At 48.6% G+C, this 26417-nt stretch overlaps 1 protein-coding gene across 6 annotated transcripts in view; it reads right to left on the bottom strand.

The window, feature by feature from the left end:
* The window catches only part of WNK1 (WNK lysine deficient protein kinase 1), a 1347111-nt gene that overhangs the window by 506694 nt on the left and 814000 nt on the right, over positions 1-26417 (bottom strand). For all 6 annotated transcript variants that reach the window (XM_078673696.1, XM_078673699.1, XM_078673700.1 and 3 more), the window contains one exon: positions 12459-12621. In XM_078673696.1, the coding sequence (XP_078529822.1) occupies positions 12459-12621 (163 nt within the window). The remainder of the gene's footprint in view (positions 1-12458; positions 12622-26417) is intronic.

Genomic DNA, 26417 nt, shown 5'->3' on the forward strand with positions numbered 1-26417 from the left:
GGACGGTACGACCCACATTGATTGTGAGGTTTATCAGGTTTTAGCAAAGTGACTAGGAGGGCCTCTCGGAGAGAAGGCGGTAGGACTCCGGTCTCGTAAGCCTCCGCGTAAACTGCTAGCAGTCGTGGGGCTAACACTGCCGCATATGCTTTATATAACTCGCTCGGCAGGCCATCCGGTCCCGCCGCCTTGCAGGTCGTTAGGGATATGATGGCCTCTCACATCTTCCTCATCAAAGGGTTGCACTAGGTATTCCCGGTGCCCATTGGACAGCCAACCCAGCGCCACATCGTCAAGATAGCTATGCATCTCTTCAGTGGAGGGGTAGTCCCTAGCTGTATATAAAATAGGTATAACATTTTAGCACAATGTCGCAGAGATCCTCAGCTGAGTGCCGGGGCTCACCACTACTATCCAGCAGTTCGGTGACAGCCTCCTGACGGCGCGGTTCTGCAAGTTTTTGGGCGAGAGATCGACTAGGCCTCCCACCCTCACCATAGTATCGAGCTATCTTACGTCTCGAGCAATGTAGCAGCTCCTGATCAACCGTTTCATTGTGTTCGGAGACTAGGTCACGTATTTCCGATAGCTTGGACGTCGAAGGGTCCAGGTCATACGCGCGCTCCAAATGCGAAATATCTGCAGCTAGCTTCCTAATTCTACGCCGAATGTCCCTCAAAACCCCCGATTGAGCCCAGATACAGGCACCGCGGATGGTGACCTTGAAGGCCTGCCAAATAACTCCAGCACTTTCTACAGTACCCTCAATCTCGATAAAATAATTCCTATTCGCCGCCGCTATGGTCTGTTTAAAAACAGGATCCTTAAGCTCCGAAGGTTGGAGCCTCCAGGCAAAAGATGGTAAGTGGCACTCCGGGATCCGTATCTCCAGTAACACCGGAGAATGATCCGACAAGGAGCGGGCTGCATGCAACACCTCCATTGTCCAAGTACAGACCTCCTCCGATACGAGCCAGAGGTCAATACGGGACCAAGAGCCATGCGCCGCCGATGCAAACGTGCTTTCCCGAGCTGCGGGATGGCGAAGACGCCAGATACCGTGCAAATAACCCGCCTCTATAAGCCCCAAAAGCATATCTATCGCCAGTTTGGGCCTGGCCTCGACGACCCCATGTCTGTCCATAGTGGCATCCAGCCACAGCCACCCCACCCAAGTGCCGCAGGCGGGAACGACAATACTCTGCGCCACACATCCGAATAAAAGGAAGGGTCATCAACATTGGGCCCGTAGACATTCACAAGAAGCACACTCTCACCACCCAATTGACTGTGCACAATCGCTATACTATCACAATCATCCGTCTCAGTTCGAAGCACAGTAAAGGGGACCCCCTTTTTCACCAAGATCAGCACTCCCCTAGCATAAGATGAATAGGAAGATGATGCCCTCACACCCGCCCAGCAAACACCTATTTTTTTCGCCGACTCATCGTCAGGTGTCTCCTGCAACAGGGCCACATGCACGCCCATTTGATCAAAGCTCGCAAACACCAATCTAATTTTTTTGGGCGTGTTAAGGTCGCGTTTATTCCAAGTAACAAACTTAAGAGTGTTACTCATGACAGGATAATGACAAAAGCAGATACATGGCAATAGACCTCACATCGTCAAAAAGCATTTAGTGACTAAATCCATACGGTCTGATCTCATGACTGGAAGAGAACCAAGAACATTTCTCAAACCCCAACCCACATTTCCCCATCCCCCCACCCACTTCAGCACCCCAACCATGCCAAAGCAATCCCAAAACGCAACACAACCCCCACCCTACTCTAGTGAAACCGAATTGGGGCACTCCCATAAGTCGGGACACACAGAGGCAGAACCCTCCCGCAAAGCAGGAGTCGACCGAGCAAAACAATGGAGAAAGTATGCATCACATGTCCAAGAACAATGTATGGAAATCCAATAGTGCCAGACGCCTCTATAAGAGCGTACAGCGAACCCAAACTGTTCAAGCAGGACCCTACATGAAAGGATAACAAGGCCCACAGCAAACCCATAATAGTAGCCCTATTTTAAAGTGGGCTGTAATAGGAATGAGCAGGTAGTTGTTAACTTAACCAGTCAAATCTCTCATTGAGTAACGCACATGTGAACAGAAGCTACCTCTAAAACCATAAACAGGCTGTGCACCCATTACACCATATGCAGTGATCAAAAACAAGAAACATGGGGGGCGTGGTTTGCAGCCGAACGAAATGGCCGCAGCCTGAAGGATCTCTGCGATCGAGACCAACTTCCCATTAATCCGATGATTTATCCATCCCAAATATAGAGCCCAGATTTCGAAATTACAGGCGAAGCGGCGTGAAACGAACGAGAGCCGGAGCTTCTGCGTGCTCCGTGGCAGGAGATATCGCTCACTGCGGACTGAGGCCTATGATTGTGAGAGAAGCCGGGGGCTCGAGTTCCGAGGAGGCAGTGAGTGCGCCGCGGAGCGTGTGGCGACTGAGGGGGGGAGTCGCCTCCTCTCGGTGCCGTGAACAACTCGATCCCTGCTGTCCACCACCGGAGGCGGCTGGGGCCGGGTGCAGCAATATAAGCCTGGCATTTACGAGGAGCCCACGCGCTGAAGACTGGGCTGGAGACGTTGCCTGGCCGGGTGTTGGACCGGAGCTCTTGTGCGGAGAGCCTATCCGGCATCTGGGACCCAGCTTATAGTTAATCAGAGGCGGCTCGACACCCGGCGGACAGGAGCTGAGGACTCCGACTGCTCAAAGAAGCGTGCTGGCGCGATTTGGGGAGGCAGCCTGCCTGCATGCTGTAAGCCAGGGCCTTGATTTGTGGAGCACCAGGGCGACGAGGCGGACGGCGCGATGACTGAGGGAGCGGGCGCCCCGGTGTGCGATCACACAAAAATCCTTCCGCCTGATGCTTGGGGGGAAAAAGATGAAAGGGATGTTGCCCCCGGTTGCCATAATCTGACAGGGACATCCCAGGGGGCCCCTGCGCAGAGGAACACGACAACGACGTAGGACCAGGCGGTGGAGCCGGAGGTCGGAGTTCCCTGGCGAACGGGCTGAAATGTGCACACCGCAAGGCCCAAATATACAACGGTGCGTCGAGGCATTCTGGGACATGTAGGCTGGCAGTGCAAAACTCAGATAAAGCACGCCCTGCGGGGAGACACTCGGTACTACCTTGGGGGCCCTGAGCGAAAGCCCTCTGCTGAGGCCTTGCAGGGACACCGTTGCATCTCGCCTGATTCAGTCTGGGACCTCGCCTGGGTCGGCCTGGTCGTGAATACAAGCAATGCATCTGGAGTCAAGAGGTTATATCCCCTGGTAAAGGTGATACCCCCTGCCGCACTGCCCGTATCTAGTGAACAACGGCCAGGATAACTAGGCCTCAGGATACTGTAGAACAAGGGCCCAAGGAACTATACACGGCGGAAACATTGACGAAGCTCTCCCCATTACCGGTGCTGATCTAAGCAGTCCTCAATCGTTGCTCGGTAGGACGGTGGTAGCTCGAGGACTGGGACCCCTAGTGGGTGCCAACCAGTAGACAAGCAATTGAAGACAGCGGTGGACATTCAGCGGGCGCCAAAAAAAGTGGCGCGGACTATACAATGAGTGGCAGAGGGACCCGGGCGACCCAGCAGGGGAAGCTGGATAAATTTGCCTTCAGTAAGGACTTCCCGCTGCTGCCGGAACCGAAAGGGCAGGCCTAAAAAGGAGGAAAAGACGTAAGTGCGCCCAAAGTAACACTAGAAGATATTATGGCGGCTCTCCACAGCGTGCAGACAACGGTGGGCTCCATTTCGACAGATGTCACGTTCCTACAGGCGGATTTCTAAAAGATGTCCGCCAGAGTCGCAGACGTGGAACAACAGACGACGTCCCTCGCTAAAGAAAACACCATTCTAACCAAGAATGTGGCATAGTTGGAGGCTGAAAGTAAATGAGTGGCAGCGAAACTGGACAAGCAGGAAGAGCGGTCCCGCTGAAATAACGTCCGAATCACGGGGATTCCCGAAACGGAAGGGAACCCCGCTATGGATCTTTACATCGAGGATTTGATAAAAACAAGGCTGCAACCCAAAGGTCTTTCCAACTATTTCTCCGTTGAACGCGTCCTGTTCTGGCTCGCATATTTAACTTTCGTGACAGGGACGTCATTCTCCAAACGTCCCGGGTGGCACCACCGGTCAAGCTTCACAACTCAGTGATCTCCTTCTTTTCGGACTATACGGCAGCAGTGTCAACACGTCGAAGGTGCTTCCTAGATGTCAAAAAGGCGCTAAGGGACCGGGGGATGCCGTACTCGATGCTTTTCCCGGCTAAGTTCAGGGTGGTGGCGGACGGAAAGACATGGTTCTTTGAAACGCCAGAGGAGGCGCATGACTGGTTGGAGGGTTGGCGCCGGGTGGGCAAGCCTGCTCGAGAACATCAGGGGCGCCACCGCTTCGACAGAGGACAGTTCTGTGCCCACTGAACAAGGTGAGAATGAGGGGGCCCAACTACATGAAGAACCCGGGGAGTGACGACACGGGTGTTGTATCTGCCCGGCTGGTAGATTCCATGGAGGAACTGCACACCTGAAATCACGTCGAACACAGTCTTGATATAGACATCACACACGATATGGACACTGGGACAGAGGAGGAACGTGGTCTTCCTTGGACTTCCCGCTCCCGTATACGCAAGTAATGTTTAAAGATTGGGTTTTAAAGCACTCTGGTGAGTTGAGGTGGCGGGTAGTTTTGATTCCGCTAGGCAGGGAGGGAGGTGGCTGGGTTGGGAAGGTTATCATGGTTCTGTATTAGAATTTGTTCTCAAGTTAGTTATGGTACACATCTGGACACCTTCAGCACACGCGATGGCCCATGCGGAACACATTTACAACTAATTCCCCTCCCTGGGGACCCCACTGATTATGGCAATACACAGCACTCAAACTGATATGATGAACAGAGACTCCCCGGGACACGTGCCGCCACTCACCTTGCTCACCTGGAATGTCCGGGGGTTGGGGGACAAAATAAAACGCGGCCTAGTGTTACACTGTTATTAAAGGAGGGCACCAATGGTGGTGCTGCTACAAGAAACACAACTCACGGGAAATGCCACTAAAGCAATGGATAGATGGGGTTATAGGATGGTGGCACACTCTGAGTTTACTTCTGGGTCCAAAGGTGTGGGCATACTGATCAGGAAACAATTCCCCTTACTGGTGCATAAGGTTAAAATCGACGACGCAGGGCGATTTGCGGCCGTCAACGCTTAATGGGAGGGGAGACCTCTCAATATTGTATCTGCCTATGTACCCCCGGTACTTCACACCGTGGCACTCCCAGATCTTTCTGCCTTCTTGTTAGACCTACCGGAGGGGGATCTACTTATTGGAGGAGATTCCAACACCATCATAAATTACACCATGGACAGATACCCGGCACGGGCGGCCAGGGGGGGAGTGACACGTTTAGTTTTTTTTAGAAGCACTAGGGCTTACTGATATCTGGAGGGGGTACACAATAGTTTGACACGAATAGATTTCCTGGGATCCACTGGTAGCCTGAAAAAAATTGAGTGTAGAAATTACACCAAGAGGGGTATCTGATCACTCCCCACTGATTCTGACATACACTCACCATCATCTGACACGGCGTCTTATATATCCGATTCATTCTGGATACTGCAGGTCCCCAAAATTAAGAAGGAAATCGATACAATGTCCAGTAATTATTTTCAAGAAAACGCCTCGTCAGTTGACTCCCCATCCATACTCTGGGAGGCCTATTAGACTGTACTCAGGGGCCAAGATATAGCATCCATTACGTCACATAGAAGGGAAAAACAATCGGAACTCCATGCCTTGGAACTAGATCTGCATGAGGCAGAAGTCCAACATGCTGCGAACCAAACTGCAGAGACGTCCAATACTTTACATCTCGCACAGCAAAAACACCAAGCACATTTAGTAGAATTAACTAGACCCAAAATACAGGCCACACGTCATAAAGTGTACGAGGTCGGCGACAAAGCTGGAAAATTACTGGCATGGCTGGACAGACGAGATAGTGGTCACAGGTGGATAGCGCAGCTCACCTCAGCGGAGGGGCAGACTACGACAGACCCGCAGGAGATAGTGCACATGCTGGCACAGCACTATCGGTTGGTTTATGCCATTACCTCCGACATGGCCCTAGAGGAAGCCCTCACATATGTACAAGAACTTAATATGCCCAAACTCACCCCAGAGGTGGCGACTGACTTGGACGCAGCCCTCACAGCAGAGGAGCTACAGAAGGCCATTGGGCACTGCAGTCGGGTAAAGCACTGGTACCAAATGGCATACCTATTGAACTCTATAAAAAGACATCGGGAACTATCACGCCATATCTTCTTAACATGTTCAATGACAGTTTTGAAAGAGGTGAGCTCCCGCTAGATCAACACACGGCCACCATAGTGGCTATACCAAAACCAGATAAACCGGCGTATCAATGCACCTCATATCGCCCGATATCTTTAATTAATGCAGAAGCTAAAATCCTCGCCAAATTATTGGCACTTAGGTTGACACCTCACTTAACATCCCTAATACATCCAGACCAGTCAGGTTTTATGCCCGGCAGAAATACGGCCCTCAATTTGAGGCGCCTACATGGAGTGCTTGCTCGGGCAGATTATTTACAGGAACTGGCTGTAGTTTTATCACTGGATGCCCGAATAGCCCTTTTTGTTCGCAGTGCTCCAACACCTCGGTTTTGGTCCCAACTTCTGTGGATGGGTCCGGCTCTTGTATACTAACCCAGTGGCACATGTTGCTGCCATTGGTCATATCTCGGAGGATTTCCCCCTGTCGCAGGGAACACGGCAGAGCTGCCCACTGTCACCGCTCCTGTTTGCCTTAGTGCTGGAGCCGCTTGCGGTATGGATACAGTGGGATCCAACGATCAGGGGGCTCAGGTGGACAGACTACTGGGAGGACCGAATCTCCTTGTACGCGGACGACATACTGCTGTATTTGTCCTCCACTAGACGGTCTATATTGTCTCCTCTTCACATATGTACGACTTTTGGGACGGCGTCAGGCTATACAATAAAATGGTCAAAATCGGTCATGTATGTCCTCTATGGCCCTCCCCCACAACTCCCTTCGGATTGCCCGCTTAGACTTGCGGAGGGGACATTCAAATATCTGGGCATATATGTCACTAGGGATGCATCAGAATTCTTTGATAGAAACCTACAGCCACCCCTGGACCATCTCAAGAGGGATGTGAGTCACTGGGAAACTATTCCGTTGACCTTGTTGGGCAAGGCGGCCCTATTTAAAATGATGGCATTGCCCCTGTTTTTATATGCACTGGAGAACACGCCTTTTTTAGTAACCCCAAAATACTTTAAGGCTATTGAAGCACAGGTGTCTGGCCTACTGTAGGGCAATAAACCAGCACGCATAGCACAGTCCAAGTTAATGCGTGGGTGGTACGATGGAGGGATTTCCCTCCCAAACATACAGTTCTACTACTGGGCAGCACAGCTGAAGGCAGTTAACCAATGGCTGCATGCTCCGCAGGATGACCCGCCATTCCGGGCGGACAGGACACTACTGGGTACAAGGGGTATGCTGTCGCCTCTCTACGACAAGAAACAAACACTGACACTGTTCGGTCCTCTAAAACACACAACGGGCCTTTGGCATATTGCTCACGCCAAGCTCGGATGGCGTGGGGTCATGACCCAACTTACTCCCTTGTGAGATATTAAACGTCTCTGTAAGCTTCGAAATACCAAGGGCTTCGATAAATGGGACGACATAGGCATCTCCACGGTAGGCGACCTATGGCACAACGGTGAAATGGTGCCATTTGAGAGTCTTCAGCAAGACTATGGACTGACAAATGGGGAACGATTTGGATACGTCCAGATCCGGCACGCCTTGATGACTGTGCTGCCTCCTGGCACGGAGATCCCGGAGGCTTCCCCCCTGGAGGATAGACTGCTCACAGAATATATACAGAAGAAAGCCACCTCCCTCACCTATCGCAAACTAGTAAATAATATGCCAGATCCAACGGGCTCCCTGCATGATAAGTGGTCCATTGATGTGGGGGACCTTGATGAGTCTGAGTGACAGGAGGTACTGGCCTCTCCAAGGGAAGTGGGCATACCTTCTAGACTCCGGCTAGTGCAGCTAAAAATATTGCATCGCTCATACTACACCAGGCACACCTTTCACAAAATAGGTAGGGCGCTCCACCCATTCTGTCTCCGTGGCTGTGGAGAAACAGGCACTTTTTTCCACATAATATGGGACTGCACTAAAATAACGGAGTATTGGAGACGGGTGATGAGAACGATCTCCCAGGTAGAAGGAGTTTCCCTAATACCGGAACCGAAACGATGCCTGTTAAATGTGTGGGAGCCAAATGACTTAAACCGCTTGAATCAGGGTTGGGCTACTCTGAGTATCATGATTGCTAAGCGAAACATAGCCCAGAAATGGGGCGCGCCGGAGGTGCCTACCCTGGCTGCATGGGGGAGGGACGTTGACACTACCATGGTTGCCGAGAAATCGGTATACATTAATCGGGGATGCCCCAAGAAGTGGAGTAAGATCTTGGGAAAATGGAATGCATATAGAGGTGACATTTGTGATCCTCCGCCAGACCAGGATGATGAAGTATCGCATGAGGGTTAAAAGGGTGGGGGAGGCGGGTTCCAGAGAAGACATCGAATACACAGATGTACTACGGCGATGTGCTGTGCCTGTGATGGTGGTTACGCATTGGTGTGCCGTAGAACGTAATGCTTTTATTATGGTATGCATCTTGCAGGGTTTTATTGATGTTTATGACAATCAAAATGAAAAATTCATTTCCAAACCAAAAGAGGTGGGGGAGGCGGGTTCACGAGGGGAAATTGAATATACGGATGTACTAAGGCGACCTGTTGTGCCTGCGATGCGGGTTGCGCATTTGTGTGCTGTAAAATGTGAAGCTTTTATTATGATGTGTACCATGTATGTTTTTTTAAAATGTTTATGACAATCAAATTAAAAAATGTATATCTAAAAAAACAAAACATAATCACGACATCTAATAACAGTAAACCCAAGCAGTTACTAGTCTTCCTCTTCAAGAGCCACCATAGAGTCTCGCTTCCTACGCTTCAGTGACTTAGCGGGTTCCATTGCAGCTTTTGGGGCGGTAAAGATCTTATTCTCTCCCACCGCACCTATGCGAAGTCGGGCGGGATAAAGCATGGCATAAGGAACTTCCTCATTTCGCAGAAACTGCTTTACAGTGCTAAACTCCTGCCGGGCAGCCTGGACAGCAACCGTGAAGTCAGGGAAGAAGGCCAAAGTGTTATTACCCTGATGCAAAATTGTGCCCTTCTCCCTAGCCATGCGCAAGATGGCATCGCGGTCCCTGTAATTTAAAACACGAGCTATAATAGGTCGGGGTTGGCTCCCGGGACCGGGCGCGCTGCCAGGGAGCGATGAGCTCGCTCTACAATGAACATTCTGGACAGTTGTTCCGTGCCAAAGATGCCTGTAATGAGGTGCTCTACATAAGTCTCCATCTTTCCCACATTTGTAGATTACGGAATCCCGGTAATGCGGATATTATTGAGCCGGAACCGGTCATCTAAATCCTCATTTTTAGCTTGAATAAGGGATCGCACCTTGTCCATGTTCAAGGTTTTGTCAGACACTGAACAGCCCATCTTCCGCCGCCGAGACCCGCTGTTCCCTTCTCACCCATTCGGGCATTCTGTTTCTCTAATTGAGAAGACATGTGATCCAGCCCATGGTTCACCGCAGTCATCGCACCTTCTATTGACTGTAACATGCGTTGCATTGCCACCAATGTGGCCTCGAGCGAGGGGGGCTATCTGTGTGTACATCAGCCTCTGAGTCAGAGGCCACCTTCTGCGGTGTCTTGAGCCCTGCGGGACTAAAAAGTAAGGCGTGACTGGTTCTTATCTGTCCGCCCCATAATTGGGAATGTAAGTTGTTGTGCGTATTTTGGTGCAGAGAGGAACAGATACTGGGGCCCCACGTCCAATAGCACCCCAAGTGGTCAAGTTCCCAGAGGGGCCCAGGACGGAGCCAACTCCAAGGCCTGATTCCTAGTACCCAGCGATGCTCCAAGGTAGTCACCTCCCGTCAACAGGTCAGCCCTGCAGGCCTCGGGGCGACACTGACGGTCTCAGTGCAATAGTGTCCCCCAGCCGCCAGTTCTATATCTCACCACAGCTTCACCGAAGCACAACACCCCGCACCGTCCGCAGCACGCGGGACACAGCTAACACCGGGGCCCGAACCCCCTTCTGCGACCAGGGCCTCAGTCGTGCCACGGCCCCACCCACCACCACCAGCGCCAACGGGCACCGGTCAGAGGGGACGCCCCAGCTAGGGCTCTCCAGTCGCCAGGGCCTTCCGCACTCCAGGCGTTCCGAGGGTCTAGGCCCATAGGCCGCACCACCGCCCGCCGCCACCGATCTTCTTCTCCTCTGGTACCAGGCTCAGGCGATTTCGCAGCACAGGCAGGCACCGGCACGGCCTCCCCCCCACGCAGTATAGGGTGTCACGCGGAAGTATGATGCAGGCGGGCAGGGTCTCCGGCTCCAGGCGGTCTCCAGCTCCACGGCGGCCACCATTTTATAGCAGATCGGCATCAGTGTGGTGCGGCCTCCACCATGCAGACAGCAGGGCCCAGCAAGGACTCCATCACCTTCAAGGACCACCGCACGTTAGGGGCAGCTCAGATTATTAGCAGGTCCAGAAACAGAGCGATGCAGCAGATATTTGTCGGATTGTGGCTCGGTCAGGCAGAGCCTCACAGAAGTGCGGCCATCTTGCTGTGCGCCCTCTAGCGCCCCCAGTACATGTAGCTAAGTAGTAGAAATACCCCTCCACCAGGAGCAGTCTGCCTGCTGCTCAGCCCATACTCCAACTGTCACACTCAAGCATCCAGGCACCCAAACATTCCATTCAAGACCATCACACCAACATTCCATGCATCATATTCACACTGGCTGAGCAGATAGGGGGAAAGTAACCAGATAACTAGAATACAGGTTACAACAAATACCTTCAAGTCGAATTTGCGCTATATGAATCTGCAAAAAAAAACGAAACAAACAAGAATATCGGCGGTATAAAAACAAATGGAGGAGAGAGGGGAACACGAAGCACGGTTGAGTGGGCAGCACCTTTTTAAAAGGCACTCTTTGGCCCAAACAAGATCCCTCTAACATGTAAGCAAGGGGTTGGTAAATAGTTATGTTCTGCCTAGCCTGGAGAGGGCAACTCTTATGTACTGAAGCCATCCAATACGCGAGATATGGAAAGGGAAAGACAATCCCGTAGGACGTCTTTGCTAAGTGTGTTCTCTTGCTTAGGCCAAATCTTAACCCACAAAGGCCAGGGGACAAAAGGTGAGTTCATCTGAAATGAAAGGTATCCCCAGCTCTTCGTGCATAATGTAAAACGGTGTTGCTTTGCAGGACCGAAAGGACCCATCGCAAAAAGGAGTTTAACACTTTGCAAGGTGCCTGCCTCGATATGGCCCCAGATCCCGCTCCCGTAAAATACCTTAGAGATACATTTGGCTTGGAAGATCTTCAGAAGAGCCCCTATTGGTTTACTTCCCACTCTGCTAGCAAAGTTAAAAATAGCTGCAAAAGCTTTCACTAAATCCCCTTTCTTACGAGTAAGTAGGGGGCATAAACTCAAGGAGTCCTGCATGATTTTTTTTGTCATGGCTCATCAAGGTTCACACCAAGAGTGCCACCAAAAACTACTGTCCATGTAGAACTGGCAGTCTGAGCATGGGGAACTGAGGTATCCACATTACATTTACATTCAGATATAGCACACAAGCAGCATAATGAGATGGTAGTAAAATAGCTAAAGAAATGGTGCTGTATTGTTGGATAACTTAGGAGGGCCCTTTTACAATTCCGGTAGATTTTTCTCCAGGGGAAACTTCAAAGCAACTCTACTGGAGTTAGGCCAAAAGCAAATTTGCCTCAGGGGGGTTTAGAGACCAGAGGTGTCTGTCAGTTCCTCCAAAATCTACATGAAACACCCTGAACAGTCTGTTATACCTCTTTCGCCACTGAAGATATGGCAAATCTGTGCTCAAATAAAAAATACAACAAAAATGAATAAAAATAATGTAAAAACTCCCCCTTTTTCTGAGGAAGGTGTATGGTAATGAAAATGGTCATTTACTACGCTTTTTAAATGGCACTACATTACAGTTTGGTATGAAAAAGAGGTATAGGCCAACATTTCAAATAAAATTAGAGAACTTGGGCATCACAGCTCAACTTTGAAGTAGTTGTTAACGAAGGAAGACTTAGAATCTATGGTTAGTTCAACTAAGTACAAACAGAAACGGTACACTTGCTCTGTATTTGAACTTCTGTAGGTGCTGCTATATGACATTAGGAGAATAAGCTACTACTCACATTAAGGATTCGGAGTTTTGGTCTAGTAATCTTCTCATTACGTGAGCGGCTTCGCACAGACCTCCGGCAATGACGCTTCGTTGTTCGCCCTTCATGTCTACCACCAGCTGCAGGAATACCCTCATTTCCATCACTCAAACCAGATGCAATGTCTGAATGGGCACTAGGAATGAATGTCCATATTATCAGTGAGTTTGGTACTGCCTCATGTAAGATGCAAATGCAACATCTTCCAGTTTTTCAAACAATTACACAGGTGCACATTAGAATTGTTTTTTTTTTTTTAAAGAAACACTTTTTATGTCCTATTTAGTAAAATCCACTGTATGCACATTACTTTTCTTTTGATGTATAATAATTATGAAAACGATTTTCAAAATGTTATTTTGTCCTCTTTATTAGCATCCATATTGAAAATTATTACCGAACAATTCATATTAGAAAGGAGCCCTGTTGCAAAAAATAGTCTAATTAAAACTATCATAATAGCAACTGAAAAACACAAACTGCCCAAAACTTTTTCCGTCTCTCAGGTTCATATTGATAATACATTTTAAGGATTCTATTTGGAATATGGGAGAATAATCCTGGGTACATGAGCCTCCTATGTGAAGTAAAGTGGACAGGTTAGTTCATTAAAACAATACTTTTGCAACTTGAGGTTAGTCTCTAGATTCTCTTGGTATGCATAATCTTTTCATCTAGTATATGGCCCCAGAAAAGCATCTTGTTAACGTGACATAAAATCTTGGGCATGAACCATAGATACCATTATGATGACACATAATGACAGTGACATCCATGATGGCCAGACAGTAGAAGCTATACTCCGATTGTATTTTTGTCATCGTATAATATGGATTTTTGTGTCTCTGGACTAAATAGATTTTAGGGGCACTTGATTAGGGCAATTTAAACGGTTACACATTTTGATTTAATCAAGCTTTGGGCATGCCATACCTTATTTAATTATACAATAACCTGCCATATGTGCCTGGGAATTTTTCAAGCCAGGTCTCGAGGGAGGGAGGGAGAGGTCAAGGGAAGGTTAAGGGGGAGAGGTAGAGAATGAATGAATATATGTACAAAACAGGGTTAGGGCCTACAAAACTAAAATTCTGAATGGTACTTCACAGAGTGTGAGATGTTTCCAGATCTTTCAAGTTGACATTAGGAATGCTAACAAAATAGATAACTAGGCGATTTCTACACCAAAAACTCCATAGCTACATAAAGCGATTAGAGCTTCAAGACCACCTTGTCTCGTATAAATCAGACTTGAAAGGAAATAGAAATGGCTACATTTGCCTGCCTTCAGTGTGCTTCTGCGACAGAGGCTCTGTTAGTGTTCTGGAGAGAAGATACCAGAAACTGTGCAGGCATTCCTCCTCCAATCTCCAAATGGAATACAATTAGATAATAAAGTGTAAAGAGATACAAAGATTCTGGAGGCACAGACACGAGAGCTGATTGCGGAGGGGATAGTCCGAAGTGTCACTATTCGACAAGTGACGCGATGACTTTATGAGGTATGCAGGAATTTTCATGGTTTGTCATACAAATAATTAGGGAGTTCTAATAACCATTCAGCTGATACAATAATCATGAGGGTGAGAATACATCTATCTATACTACTATTATAAAGCGAGAACTGGGAACCTTTGAGGCAGGTAAACTCGAAAAGTACACCACCGATCACAACACCCAATACAGCGTTGGAAAGGGGAGGTCCAGGAGATGGACATCGGCTATACAGCACCACACCATATACATTTAGGGGGGGAAAGAACGTTAGGGGAAAAGTAATCTGGGCGTATGCATACAGTGATATGCACGTGGCATTCCAGAGGCGCAATGGCGTGTGGCGGTACGTAAACGCGGCGTTAGGTGTCCGGACAGAGCGCGGGACCGACACAAGTACCCAGCTGATGGAGTGCCCAGCGCGGGGAGGAGCAGCGGGGAGGAGCGGCGATGCGGGTCAGTACTGTCGCGCTAAATGTTTGAAAGGAAACCCATGCGTTATGAGGCTGTGGAGTCATTCGCTGCAGCAGGCTGCAGGCTGCACATTTTCCAATAGCTGGAGTGCCCAGCGCAGAGAGGAGCGGTGATGCTGGTGGGGGAGGAGCGGCGATGCAGGTCAGTACTGTGGCGCTAAATGTTTAAAAGGAAACCCATACGCTATGAAGCTGTGGAGTTAATCGCTGCAGCGGGCTGCAGGCTTCACATTGTCCAATAGCTGGTACACCTGAGCTCATTCAGGGTGTAACTTGAGGGGACTTGGGTTTTAAAAAGGCATAATTTAAGCCCAGGGTGTGAACTTGACAGGCTGTAATCAAACACACACTGTCTGCCCAGGAGGCAGCCCGGCTCCCTCCATCCGATCATATGCACACCGCTGTATGACAGGCAGCTGGGAAATATGTGGGGTTCTCATGGAGCGAATTTAGGATCCGAAGAAGCCAGTGGGCCGTGGTTCTCGGAAATCGCAGCTGTGTGTTGTGTGCACGTGTTTTCTGTCACGCAGTACTGGCTGAACTCAATATCCTGAATGGACGTGGTTTATGACGAAGTTTCTGCTCTACTTTCACATAAACTACATTTTGCACAGATTTAAAAATGCGTGATGTTGGTGAGAAGTTTACGATTGGGATTTTTTTGCGGCGGGGAGGAGCGGCGAGGCTGGTGGGGGAGGAGCGGCGATGCTGCTGAGTACCCTCGCAAAGCCTACCCGGACAACGTCGGGACGGGCTGCTAGTACTAATATAATAAAGAGAGAGCCCAAACCTTTGAGGTGGATATTCTCAGGAACCACAGCACCAATCACAACACCCAATACAGCGTTGGAAAGGGCAGTTGCAGCAGAAGGTCATAGGCTATGCAGACGCCCACCATATACATTTAAAAGGTAAAAGAACCGTGCCAGCAAAGTAGTCCCTTGTGGGCCTGTCTGCGTTGTCCTGTGGGCGTGTGCTGGGGGCGTGACAAACGCTGGGGGCGTGTGGTACGTTCCGCCTTTCATGCCATGTCTCATATCGTGTCCTGTGGGGTGTGCGGGATTATGGAAAGTGAGCGTTGTGCCCAATATTTCATTGTTTTTTCTTTCAGGTTCTGCACATTCCAGCTCCGGGTGCCCACACTGCTCCCTTTAAATACCCCTGCACCCCATAATCATAACCCACCCATACTCCTTAAAATACCCCAACACCCTTAAACACTAACCCATCTTAACCCTATAAATATACCTTGTACCCCAAAACCCAAACCTATCCCTAAACCCTAAAAATACCCCTGTACCTCAAAACCCAAACCTAGCCTTGAACCCTAAAAATACCCCTGTACCCCAAAACCCAAACCTAGCCCTGAACCCTAAAAATACCCCTGTACCCCCAAACCTAGCCCTGAACCCTAAAAATACCCCTGTACCCCCAAACCTACCCCTGAACCCTAAAAATACCCCTGTACCCCCAAACCTACCCCTGAACCCTAAAAATACCCCTGTACCCCCAAACCTAGCCCTGAACCCTAAAAATACCCCTGTACCCCAAACCTACCCCTGTACCCCAAACCTACCCCTGAACCCTAAAAATACCCCTGTACCCCCAAACCTAGCCCTGAACCCTAAAAATACCCCTGTACCCCAAAACCCAAACCTACCCCTGAACCCTAAAAATACCCCTATACCCCAAAACCCAAACCTAGCCCTGAACCCTAAAAATACCCCTGTACCCCAAAACCCATACCTATCCCTAAACCCTAAAACTACCCCTGTACCCCATAACCCAAAACTATATCTGAACCCTTAAAATACCCAAACACCCCAAAACATCTCAGTACCCCAAAACATATACCCCTATACCCATACTTACCTTATCCCAAATTTTTATTTTTTTTTAAACATGTTTTTACCATTCATGCATTTACAACGAATTTCGTTGTAAATGTATGCGTGGTAAAAGCATATAAAATGTAATGTCATGCGTTATAATGGCATTGCGGAGTCATGGTACGTTTGTAATGAAAGTATGCGGAGTGATGGTATGCGGAAAGAAAGTGTAATAATGGAATAAGGAATAATGGGTGTTTACCCTCCCCCGGTAAGTACATTGGTGGCACGGCGGCCCACATCTCCAGCAACATACTCATATTTTTTCACCACCGATTTGAAAAATGCACAGGTCTCTCTCATTGATGGCCAGCACCGACATACACTTTTAGACACACCTCCCGCCACAAGTTCTAGAATTGCGAACTTTAGAGCTGGGGAGCTACGTTTGAATCTCGGCATCAGCTCAACATCCTGGGATTCCAGGCAAATCGCTTTGTCTCCCCGTGCCTACCACAAATGAATGTGTTCTTCTGTAATGTAAATTGTGCTCGTGCCATGTTGTCGAGTTCGCGCCATATAATATTGCAAGGAAAAATAAAGTAGGGAAACTCGAGTTCACACACTACTGAACGCTCACTCTGAAGTGCATCAGCAGTGCACTGTGAATCGGAGCGTTTCACAGGCCTGTCACAGATAAGAAATGCTATCACAACGAAATCATACAAAACAATATACTGGCCGGCAGCAATTCATAACCAGACGTCGGGACGGGCTGCTAGTATGTATATATTAGGTAAGGACTACTAGACTAATCAAATAAAAAATATAAAGATGTCTGATAAAATATGCTATGTGTTTTCCTAAAGTTCATGTAAATTTATATTATGACTTCTGAGATTTATGGGCGAATAGTACATTATGATATTTTGTATAATCCAACAACTGTGTGTTTGTCTATTGCTAGGGGCCAGAGGTAGCCATTTTACCCATGTACAATGCTCCCTGTGCAGATGACAGTTACTTTCACAGTGGTGTTAGACTCCTAACCTCACTGAGCATAACTTGTAGAGAATATTAAGAAACACCGGTCAGGTTTTTTTCTTCACACAAGAGGGTATACTACATACTGTTCCTCATTGGGATTAAGAGATCTTTCCAGGATAAGAGGTTCACAACAACAACAACAACAAAAATCAACAACAAATCAAATCAGAAATGAGGCATGCAAAAATAGTCAAAAGATCAAGCTGCCTGGCTCCACTAACCAAATAGTACCAAACAAAACCCTGAAATGCACTAAAAGTTATTTATATTTGCACTTGAAACTAGATTTTCTTTCTAGCAAAAGTAATATTTTACATAGGATTGAGTGTCTTTTACTACAAATAAGGCAACTGCCCATAGCACTTGAAATTACAGCTTTAAGTGCTGGCCATTTGTAATCACATGTAAACCCCCCTATTCCAAACTGGCATTTTTGCTGTAAAAGGAAAATCAAGGCAGGGCTCCAAGGATTTATAACACTCCATTGGGTGAAATCAGATCATTTTGTTTAATTATCCCATTCAATAAACAGGAAGCCAGTGAAGTTGCTTCAGTACAGGTGAGATGGTTTGTGTTTGGATACTCCACTATTAGGGGACACGCACTATCCTGAATCATTTGAAGTTATGTTAACGTTTTCAAAGGAGCGTTTCCAAAATCAATGAGGGATTGGATAAGGAAATTGATGACTGGGATACAACCGTAATGATCCAAAAAGAAGAAGAAAGTTAAGACACGGTAGTAGAAACAAGCAGAGGGCAAGGTGGACGTAGCCCAAAGTATTTTCAGTCACTATTCCAAAGCTACAATACTAATCACACTCTAATATTCAGGGATGCAAGTCCAGATCAAATTAAATAAAAAATCAAGAGGTAGGAATTCTATTTGCGTTGTAGGAACCAAGCTGAAGTATTTTCAGTCACTATTCCAAAGCTACAATACTAATCACACTCTAATATTCAGGGATGCAAGTCCAGATCAAATTAAATAAAAAATCAAGAGGTAGGAATTCTATTTGCGTTGTAGGAACCAAGCTGTGGGACACAAACTGACCGAATCTCATGAACTGTTATGCCTTGCAGGTGGCGGTCTGTAGAAGTGTATTATCTTTATTGTAGTTCCTTACTCGGTGGGCCCCAGGGTGTGTGATATGCATTGAAAGCCTGAAAAAAAGCAGACGGTAGTGTAAGGTGTCAAAGATCTAAGTGCTAAAGGAAGAGAGATCCTGGTGGAAGGAGTTGTCCCAAGGAAAACACGTCTTTTGGCAGTAGAGGACCTCAACTTTGGCGTTTCAAGTGGCAGAGAATTGAGTTCTTAGGCTGGACTACTACAAATGTTATGTCATTTTGCAAGGTAGAGTTGAGTGTTAACATGGAGAGTATGTGCTAAGTCAACAGATATTGAATTTAATTTTGAATGAAACTGCTGCTTTTGAAATCTTGCAGATTTAGAAGTCAAGTTGAGAGCTGTAGTGAGTGTGAAGCCAAGCAATTTGACTGACTAGGTTGGCATGGGTGCAGATTTAGAAAGTTTAGAATCTTAGGTTAAATCTGATTTTGGCAAGGGTTTAGAGACAGGAAGTTCTGATTATGGGTGGGTGGGATGGTGGAATTTGGAGTCTCCTAGTTAGTCTTGCATTGTGGAGTTCTGCCCAAATTTCAGCAATCACCTTGTAGTGGAAGATTTTTCCCACGAGGATTCAGAAATGCGAGATGGCTAGCACAGTGAGACGTTGGCGTCCCCAAGAGTGATTTTCTAATGCGGGCAGCAAAAATAACACAAATGGTTGTGCACTCTTGAGAAGTGCATGTTGCTATTGGTACTGTTTTTTCAGAGCTGCTCTCGCTACCATCGCTAAATACAGCACAAGCAACTCGGTCTGTGTGAGAAGTTGGCCTGATATGTGATGTCCACTATTCTAGTGGGCACCCTATATCAGTCCAAACAACCCTTATGGTGATGGTTGTAAAGTCAACCTTATAGACCAGCTATCCTAGTGGTAGCATGGACAAAGCAGTCTTAGGCTAACACTTCAGAGAGCATGTGAAGCCAATTGTTTTACCAATAATAACCCCTTGAATATCAATTGAAAGGACACCACACAAGGTATATATAAAATATATATGTATTTATTTCTAACACAACCCCTCTGCCAGGCTCAGAGTATGAGATACAGCACAAGTAACTTAATAAGCATACGTCAAGTTGCACAATTACAATTCTGCCCTAGGGGCCTCGTAAACCATATACTAAAGAAGTGGTATAAGTACCACTGCAGGAATGGTGAATAGGCCTAGGGCATCGGTGGGGCTACACTGAATTACCACATGTTAGGAAGCAGGAGTCCCTCAGGATGCGTGTGCAGTGTCTAAACACACACGCGGGAGAAGTGTGGCTCACTGGTTAGAGGAGGCAGACCTGGAAGCAGAGGTCAGCCCGGGACCAGGGTTCAATTCCCAGCTCGGCGGGGTCTTGAGTCCTAAAATGTCCATGGACTCGACAATTCTCGCTCCGGTGCCTACTCGATTCACGGGTTCACACTCGACTCTGGGCAATAGCTTGCTTAATCTCCACAACGGCCCCTCGCGGCGGGATGCCTGGCTTTCACCTTGCGGATACCCTGTCGGGGTTATCTCACAGGGGAATACCAGGACGGGTTCCCTAAGCAAGCGCTTAGAAACCGCTTGGTGATTTGCGCTATATAAATTCCTGTACATTTACATTTACATTCATAGACTTAGAATGGGAACGTACAGTTTAGAAACTTGTTGATTTCGGACAGTCCGGGTGGACTTTGAGGAAACCCAGTTAAATTAGGACACTTGGATAGTTATTACCCACGGGAGCACCGATGTACTCGAGTTACCTCACCCAGGGAAGCCGGGTGCATAGGTGCAAAGTTGTGTCGGGTTTCGTCGTCGATTCCTATGGAGAGCTGCAAAAAGATGCTGCAGGCGACCAGGAGGAAGATGTCCGGATGGATCCTAGGGCGGATCGGAGAAGTGAGGAACCTGAAAGCATAGGGGACAGAGTCTGGGTCACTAGCCAGTGACCAGGATGGAACCAGATGATGTCGAGCTGCGATCAGGTGAAGAAGTGAAGCTTGTCTCTGCAGCCACGTGGACCAGGAGGCGTCGACGACGACCAGGAGCTGGATACGGACTGTCCCACGAAGGCTTTCGCTGTTGGCAGTGTCGGCTTCTGGATCGGAGTCAACAAGCCTTGGCAAAGGCAACCCACGCAGGATACGAAGATCGGCTTCTGGTACAGACCAGCAAGGTCTGTGGGGCTTCCCTTTTGCAGGAAAGCAGGAGCAAGCCCAGAGCAACCAGGCAAGCAGCGTTGTTTCAAAATGGAGTCTTCAAGATGGGCACTAGCCAGCGGGCTAGCAACGGCGAAGACGCGTCGAGAGGAAATGCAAGAGCAGGCCCCACGAGGCACTCGTGGAGTGTGGAGGGCTGGGCTTCGGTGCACTTACGACTTGGTGTTGGGGCTTCTCAAGTCCCAATGATAACTTTGAGGACGCCTCAGAAGCTGCACAGTTTAGCAAAGAGCAAAATGGCCAGGTGTCCGGTCCCACGTCTCTCGTGTCCGCCACGGGTCTCAGCTTTGCTGGAGGTGTGGGTCGGAGAAGTCTGGAAGACCAGTCCTGTGAAGCAGGGTCGTCGGGATCCTTCGGGAGCGGCGACAAAGCAAACCGGCAATTCGCTAGGTGGTGCCTGTTTGCACAGGGTGGTCACTCCTTGACCACAAGGGAGATTCTTCAGTCTTCTAGTTGCAGTAGAATGTCGAAGGTCCAGAGTTTCGAGTCAGAGTTTCAGTTCAGGATAATCTAAAGTATCTTGACTCAGCTCCTAGCTTTATACGAATTAAAGGGGCTGGATTACCTGCTAGGTCCGTCCTATGGGTGGGACCAGGGAAGGGGGTGGTTACACCCCTTTCCCTTTGTCCAGTTTCGCGCCAGAGCTGGGGCTGGAGTGCCCCAGCAACTGGTTTAAACCGTACTATGTATGGAGCACCTTGTGTGCCCCAGGCAGGGTCTCATTCCTTTCAACCCACCCTGCCCCAATACACTATAGCCTGTCTGGGGAGGTGCTAGCACCTCCCAAGGCAGGAAACCTATTGTCCAGGCCTCCCTCGCTGGAAGGGCTCCCAGCTGCAGGAGGTCAGACTTGTGTCTGTGGCAGCAGCATCCATTTTGTGATGCTGAGGCTCTGTTTAACTTTAACCGGGTAAAGCTACAATTACATGTCTTCTCCCTCTAGAAGGGTGGAATGCTACCCCCGCCGCCAGAACTGGCAGGAGGGGTAGTATTTCAAAGCGTATGACATCATATACGACATGTTTCGATAAAGCCAAACCAAAGTTAGCATTAACCGCGAGGATTATAATGCACTTAAGAGTATATGGTATGGCTAAATCATAGAACAAAGCGATACAAAAGGGGATGATTTTTTGGATTCATAATCCTCATCAGCCAGGCTATCTTGAATCCAGTGGCAAAGTGAGCAAGGGACTCACGTCTGAGCATACCCTGCCAACTTAGGGCGAACAAAGCGATACAAAAGGGGATGATGGAGTGGGCTAAAGAACAGTGATGGATTAAACCCAGATCTGTTGACTGGTGTGGGTGTTTGATTGGTTCAGATGCTCCGTCCATCACCACCCCCTTTTGTACCACTTTGTTCGCCATAAGTTGGCAGGGTATGCTCAGACGTGAGTCCCTTGCTCACTTTGCCACTGGATTCAAGCAAGCCGGGCTGAAGACGGCTGAAATGCCAGAAACCGGTCCTCGGAAGCTTGTTTCTGGTCCAGGGAAGGCATGGCTTGGCAGTTCGGGCTGGACTGTTCCCATGAGGCACAGGGTCAGACTGATTTGCATATGGCCATGTCTGAACTAGGGTGGCAGAGTGGGCTAAAGAACGGTGATGGATTAAACCCAGATCTGTTGACTGGGTGTGGGTGTTTAATTGGTTCAGATGCTCCATCCATCACCACCCCCTTTTGTACCACTATATCATAGAACAGCTATAAGGACAGGGTTCCGAACGCTGCAGACAGGCTCAGCTTATGCTAGAGCACCATCTCACATAAAACCAAGCACTCTGCCTCCAGGATTGTTAAGGCCTGCCATAGGAGTGACTTATAGGTATATATGTGTCTATATATAATGGTAGGTATAGGAATACTATACCTAAGCAAGGGGTGATTACACGACCTTGCCCCAGCTGAGTGATCAGCCAGTTGTGTCAATTTGGCTGGCCACCCAGGGGTGGCATAATTCATGCTGCAGCCCCTGGTAGGCCTTGGATGCACCTATTCCCTGGGTACCTATGGTACACTATACAGGGGCTCACAAAGGCGACCCAATACCCAATTGGATATGTACCTAAAGTACATGGTATGAATTTAGAGAGAGAACAGCTGGGCTGTGGGTCTGATTAGCAGGTCCGCAGCCACACTAGAGTTGAAAAACCAGTGCAAAACGTGGGGGTGAACATAGGAAGCAGACCGTACTCTACTACACAACCACCCCCCCCCAAACGCAGGGACATTAAACTAACCTTGACCAGTTGAGTCTTCATGTTCCAAGTGGAAATATCTGGAGAGTCCATCTGCATTGCCATGGTCAGTTCCAGGTCTATGTTCCACTGTAAAGTCGATACCCTGTAGGGAAATGGACCACCTGAGTAGTTTGGGATTTTCACCCTTCATCTGATTTAGCCACACGAGGGGCTTATGGTCTGTCTGAATCTTGAAGTGAGTACCAAAGAAGTATGGCCTCAGCTTCTTCAGGGCCCAAAGGCCTCCCTCTCAATAGCTGACCAACGTTTCTCTCTAGGGGTCGGCCTTCTGCTAATAAAAGCAATGGGCTGGTCTTGACCATCTTTATTCAATTGTGAAAGAACTGCTCCCACACCAAACTCAGAAGCATCTGTTTGGACAATGAATTCCTTGGAGTAGTCTGGACTTTTCAGAATAGGTGCAGAGCACATGGCCTGCTTCAGGTCATCAAATGTCTTTTGACAGCGGACTGTCCACTGAACTTTCTTTGTCATTTTCTTTGAGGTCAAGTCATTAAGTGGTGTCACAATGGACCCATAATTCTTAACAAACTTTTTGTAATAACCAAACAGGCCCAAGAAAGCTCTGACTTGTGTCTGGGTGGTTGGAGGAGCCCAGTCCTTGATGGTCTGGATCTTACTCTCCAGTGGTTGAACCTGACCTCCACCTACAGGTGGCCCAGGTGCACAACCTTACTCTGCCCTATCTGGCACTTAGTAGCCTTGATAGTTAGGCCTGCCTTCTGCAGGGCCTCCGAAACCTTCTTCAGGTGGATCAGGTGATCTGCCCAGGTGGAGCTGAAGACAGCAATATCATCTAGATAAGCTGCACAAAAGTCATCCAGACCTGAGAGGACTTGGTTCACCAACCTTTGGAAAGTAGCAGGTGCATTCACAGTCCCTGACATGGTCAGGTTGCCTGTAGATTTTACTCTTCACAGGCAGACTGTCACCGGTGTCCACCTCATGGGTGCACCAGGTTGTTTGACTTGGGGTCAGGGAAAACATATGCCTATAGACCTGTAAAACTTATCTGCAGTCCTGTTGCTGCTGGCCAGTGAGGCTGCCTGCCAAGGCCACTCTATCAACTGAACCATCATCAGGGTTCTGAGAAAGCAGGTCTAGGTCACTCTCTTCCTCCTGTCCCTCATCTGTAACCATGAGCAAGCCCATGTCTGCCCTGTCAACATATGCCTTCAGTCTGTTGAAATGAAGCACTCTGTGGGGGCTTCTGGGAGTCCCAAGATCAACCAAGTAGGTTACCTCTCCCTTTTGCTCAACAATAGTGTGGGGTCCAGACCATTTGTCTTGGAGTGCTGCTGGGACCACTGGCTCCAACACCCACACTTTCTGTCCTGGCTGGTACACCGTCAGCACAGCCTTTTGGTCATGCCAGGTTTTTTGAAGTTCCTGGCTAGCCTCAAGGTTTTTAGTAGCCTTTTTCATGTATTCGGCCATCCTGGAGCGGAGACCAAGTACATAGTCCACTATGTCATGCTTAGGCTTTTTGAGAGGTAACTCCCATCCTTCCTTCACAAGACACAGGGGCCCTCTTACAGGGTGCCCAAACAAAAGTTCAAAAGGGCTGTAGGTCCCCCCTCTTGTGGGACCTCGCTATAAGCGAACAAAAGGCAGGGCAGCAAGATATCCCATCTTCGCCTAAGCTTTTCAGGGAGTCCCTTGATCATGCCCTTTAAGGTCTTGTTGAATCTTTCAACTAGACCATTGCACTGTGGATGGTAGGGTGTGGTGAACTTATAGTTGACACCACACTCCTTCCACATTGCAGTCAAATACCCAGACATGAAGTTTGCACCTCTATCTGATACAACCTCTTTGGGGAACCCCACTCTGGAGAAAACTCCAAGGAGGGCTCTTGCCACAACAGGAGCTGTTGTGGTCCTCAAGGGAATAGCTCCTGGATACCTGGTGGCTTGATCCACTACCACCAGTATAAATCTGTGCCCAGAGGCTGTTTAGGGATCCATTGGACCAACAATGTCAATCCCAACTCTTTCAAAGGGTACCCCCACCACAGGTAGTGGTATAAGGGGGGCCGTTGTGGTGCCACCTGATTTGCCACTGGCTTGGCAGGTGACACAGGAGCGACAAAACTCCTTGGTATCTTCTGACATGTGTGGCCAGTGAAAGTGAGGAACAAGCCTGTCCCAAGTCTTGCTCTGGCCAAGATGTCCTGCTAGGAGAATATCATGGGCTCAAGTCCCAATGCACACCTTCGAGGACGCCTCAGAAGCTGCACAGTTTAGCAAAGAGCAAAATGGCCAGGTGTCCGGTCCCACGTCTCTCATGTCCGCCAAGGGTCTCAGCTTTGCTGGAGGTGTGGGTCGGGTCAGAGAAGTCTGGAAGTCCAGTCCTGTGAAGCAGGGTCGTCGGGATTCTTCAGGAGCGGCGACAAAGCAAAGCAGCAATTCGCTAGGTGGTGCCTGTTTGCACAGGGTGGTCACTCCTTGACCACAAGGGAGATTCTTCACTCTTCTAGTTGCAGTAGAATGTCGAAGGTCCAGAGTTTCGTGTCAGAGTTTCAGTTCAGGATAATCTAAAGTCTCTAGACTCAGCTCCTAGCTTTATACGAATTAAAGGGGCTGGATTACCTGCGAGGTCCTTCCTATGGGTGGGACCAGGGAAGGGGGTGGTTACACCCCTTTCCCTTTGTCCAATTTCGCGCCAGAGCTGGGGCTGGAGTGCCACAGCAACTGGTTTAAACCGGACTATGCATGGAGCACCTTGTGTGCCCCAGGCAGTGTCTCATTCCTTTCAACCCACCCTGCCCCAATACACTATAGCCTGTCTGGGGAGGTGCTGGCACCTCCCAAGGCAGGAAACCTATTGTCCAGGCCTCACTCGCTGGAAGGGCTCCCAGCTGCAGGAGGTCAGACTTGTATATGTGGCAGCAGCATCCATTTTGTGATGCTGAGGCTCTGTTTAACTTTAACCGGGTAAAGCTACAACTACATGTCTTCTCCCTTTAGAAGGGTGGAATGCTACCCCCGCCGCCATAACTGGCCGGGGGGGGGGGGGGGGAGGGGTAGTATTCCAAAGCGTATGACACCTTACACGACGTGTTTTGATAAAGCCAAACCAAAGTTAGCATTAACCGTGAGGATTATAATGCACTTAAGAGTTTATGGTATGGCTATATCATAGAACAGCTATAAGGACATGGTTCCGAAAGCTGCAGACAGGCTCAGCTCATGCTAGAGCACCATCTCACATAAAACCAAGCACTCTGCCTCCAGGATTGTTAAGGCCTGCCATAGGATTGTCATAGGTATATATGTGTCTATATATAATGGTAGGTATAGGAATACTATACCTAAGCAAGGGGTGATTACACAACCCTGCCCCAGCTGAGTGATCAGTCAGTTGTGTCAATTTGGATGGTCAGCCAAGGGTGGCATAATTCATGCTGCAGCCCCTGGTAGGCCTTGGATGCACCTATGCCCTGGGTACCTATGGTACACTATACAGGGGCTCACAAAGGTGTCCCAATACCCAATTGGATAT

Source organism: Lissotriton helveticus, chromosome 1_1 (genome assembly GCF_964261635.1).
Source record: "Lissotriton helveticus chromosome 1_1, aLisHel1.1, whole genome shotgun sequence".
NCBI classification, from domain to species: domain Eukaryota; kingdom Metazoa; phylum Chordata; class Amphibia; order Caudata; family Salamandridae; genus Lissotriton; species Lissotriton helveticus.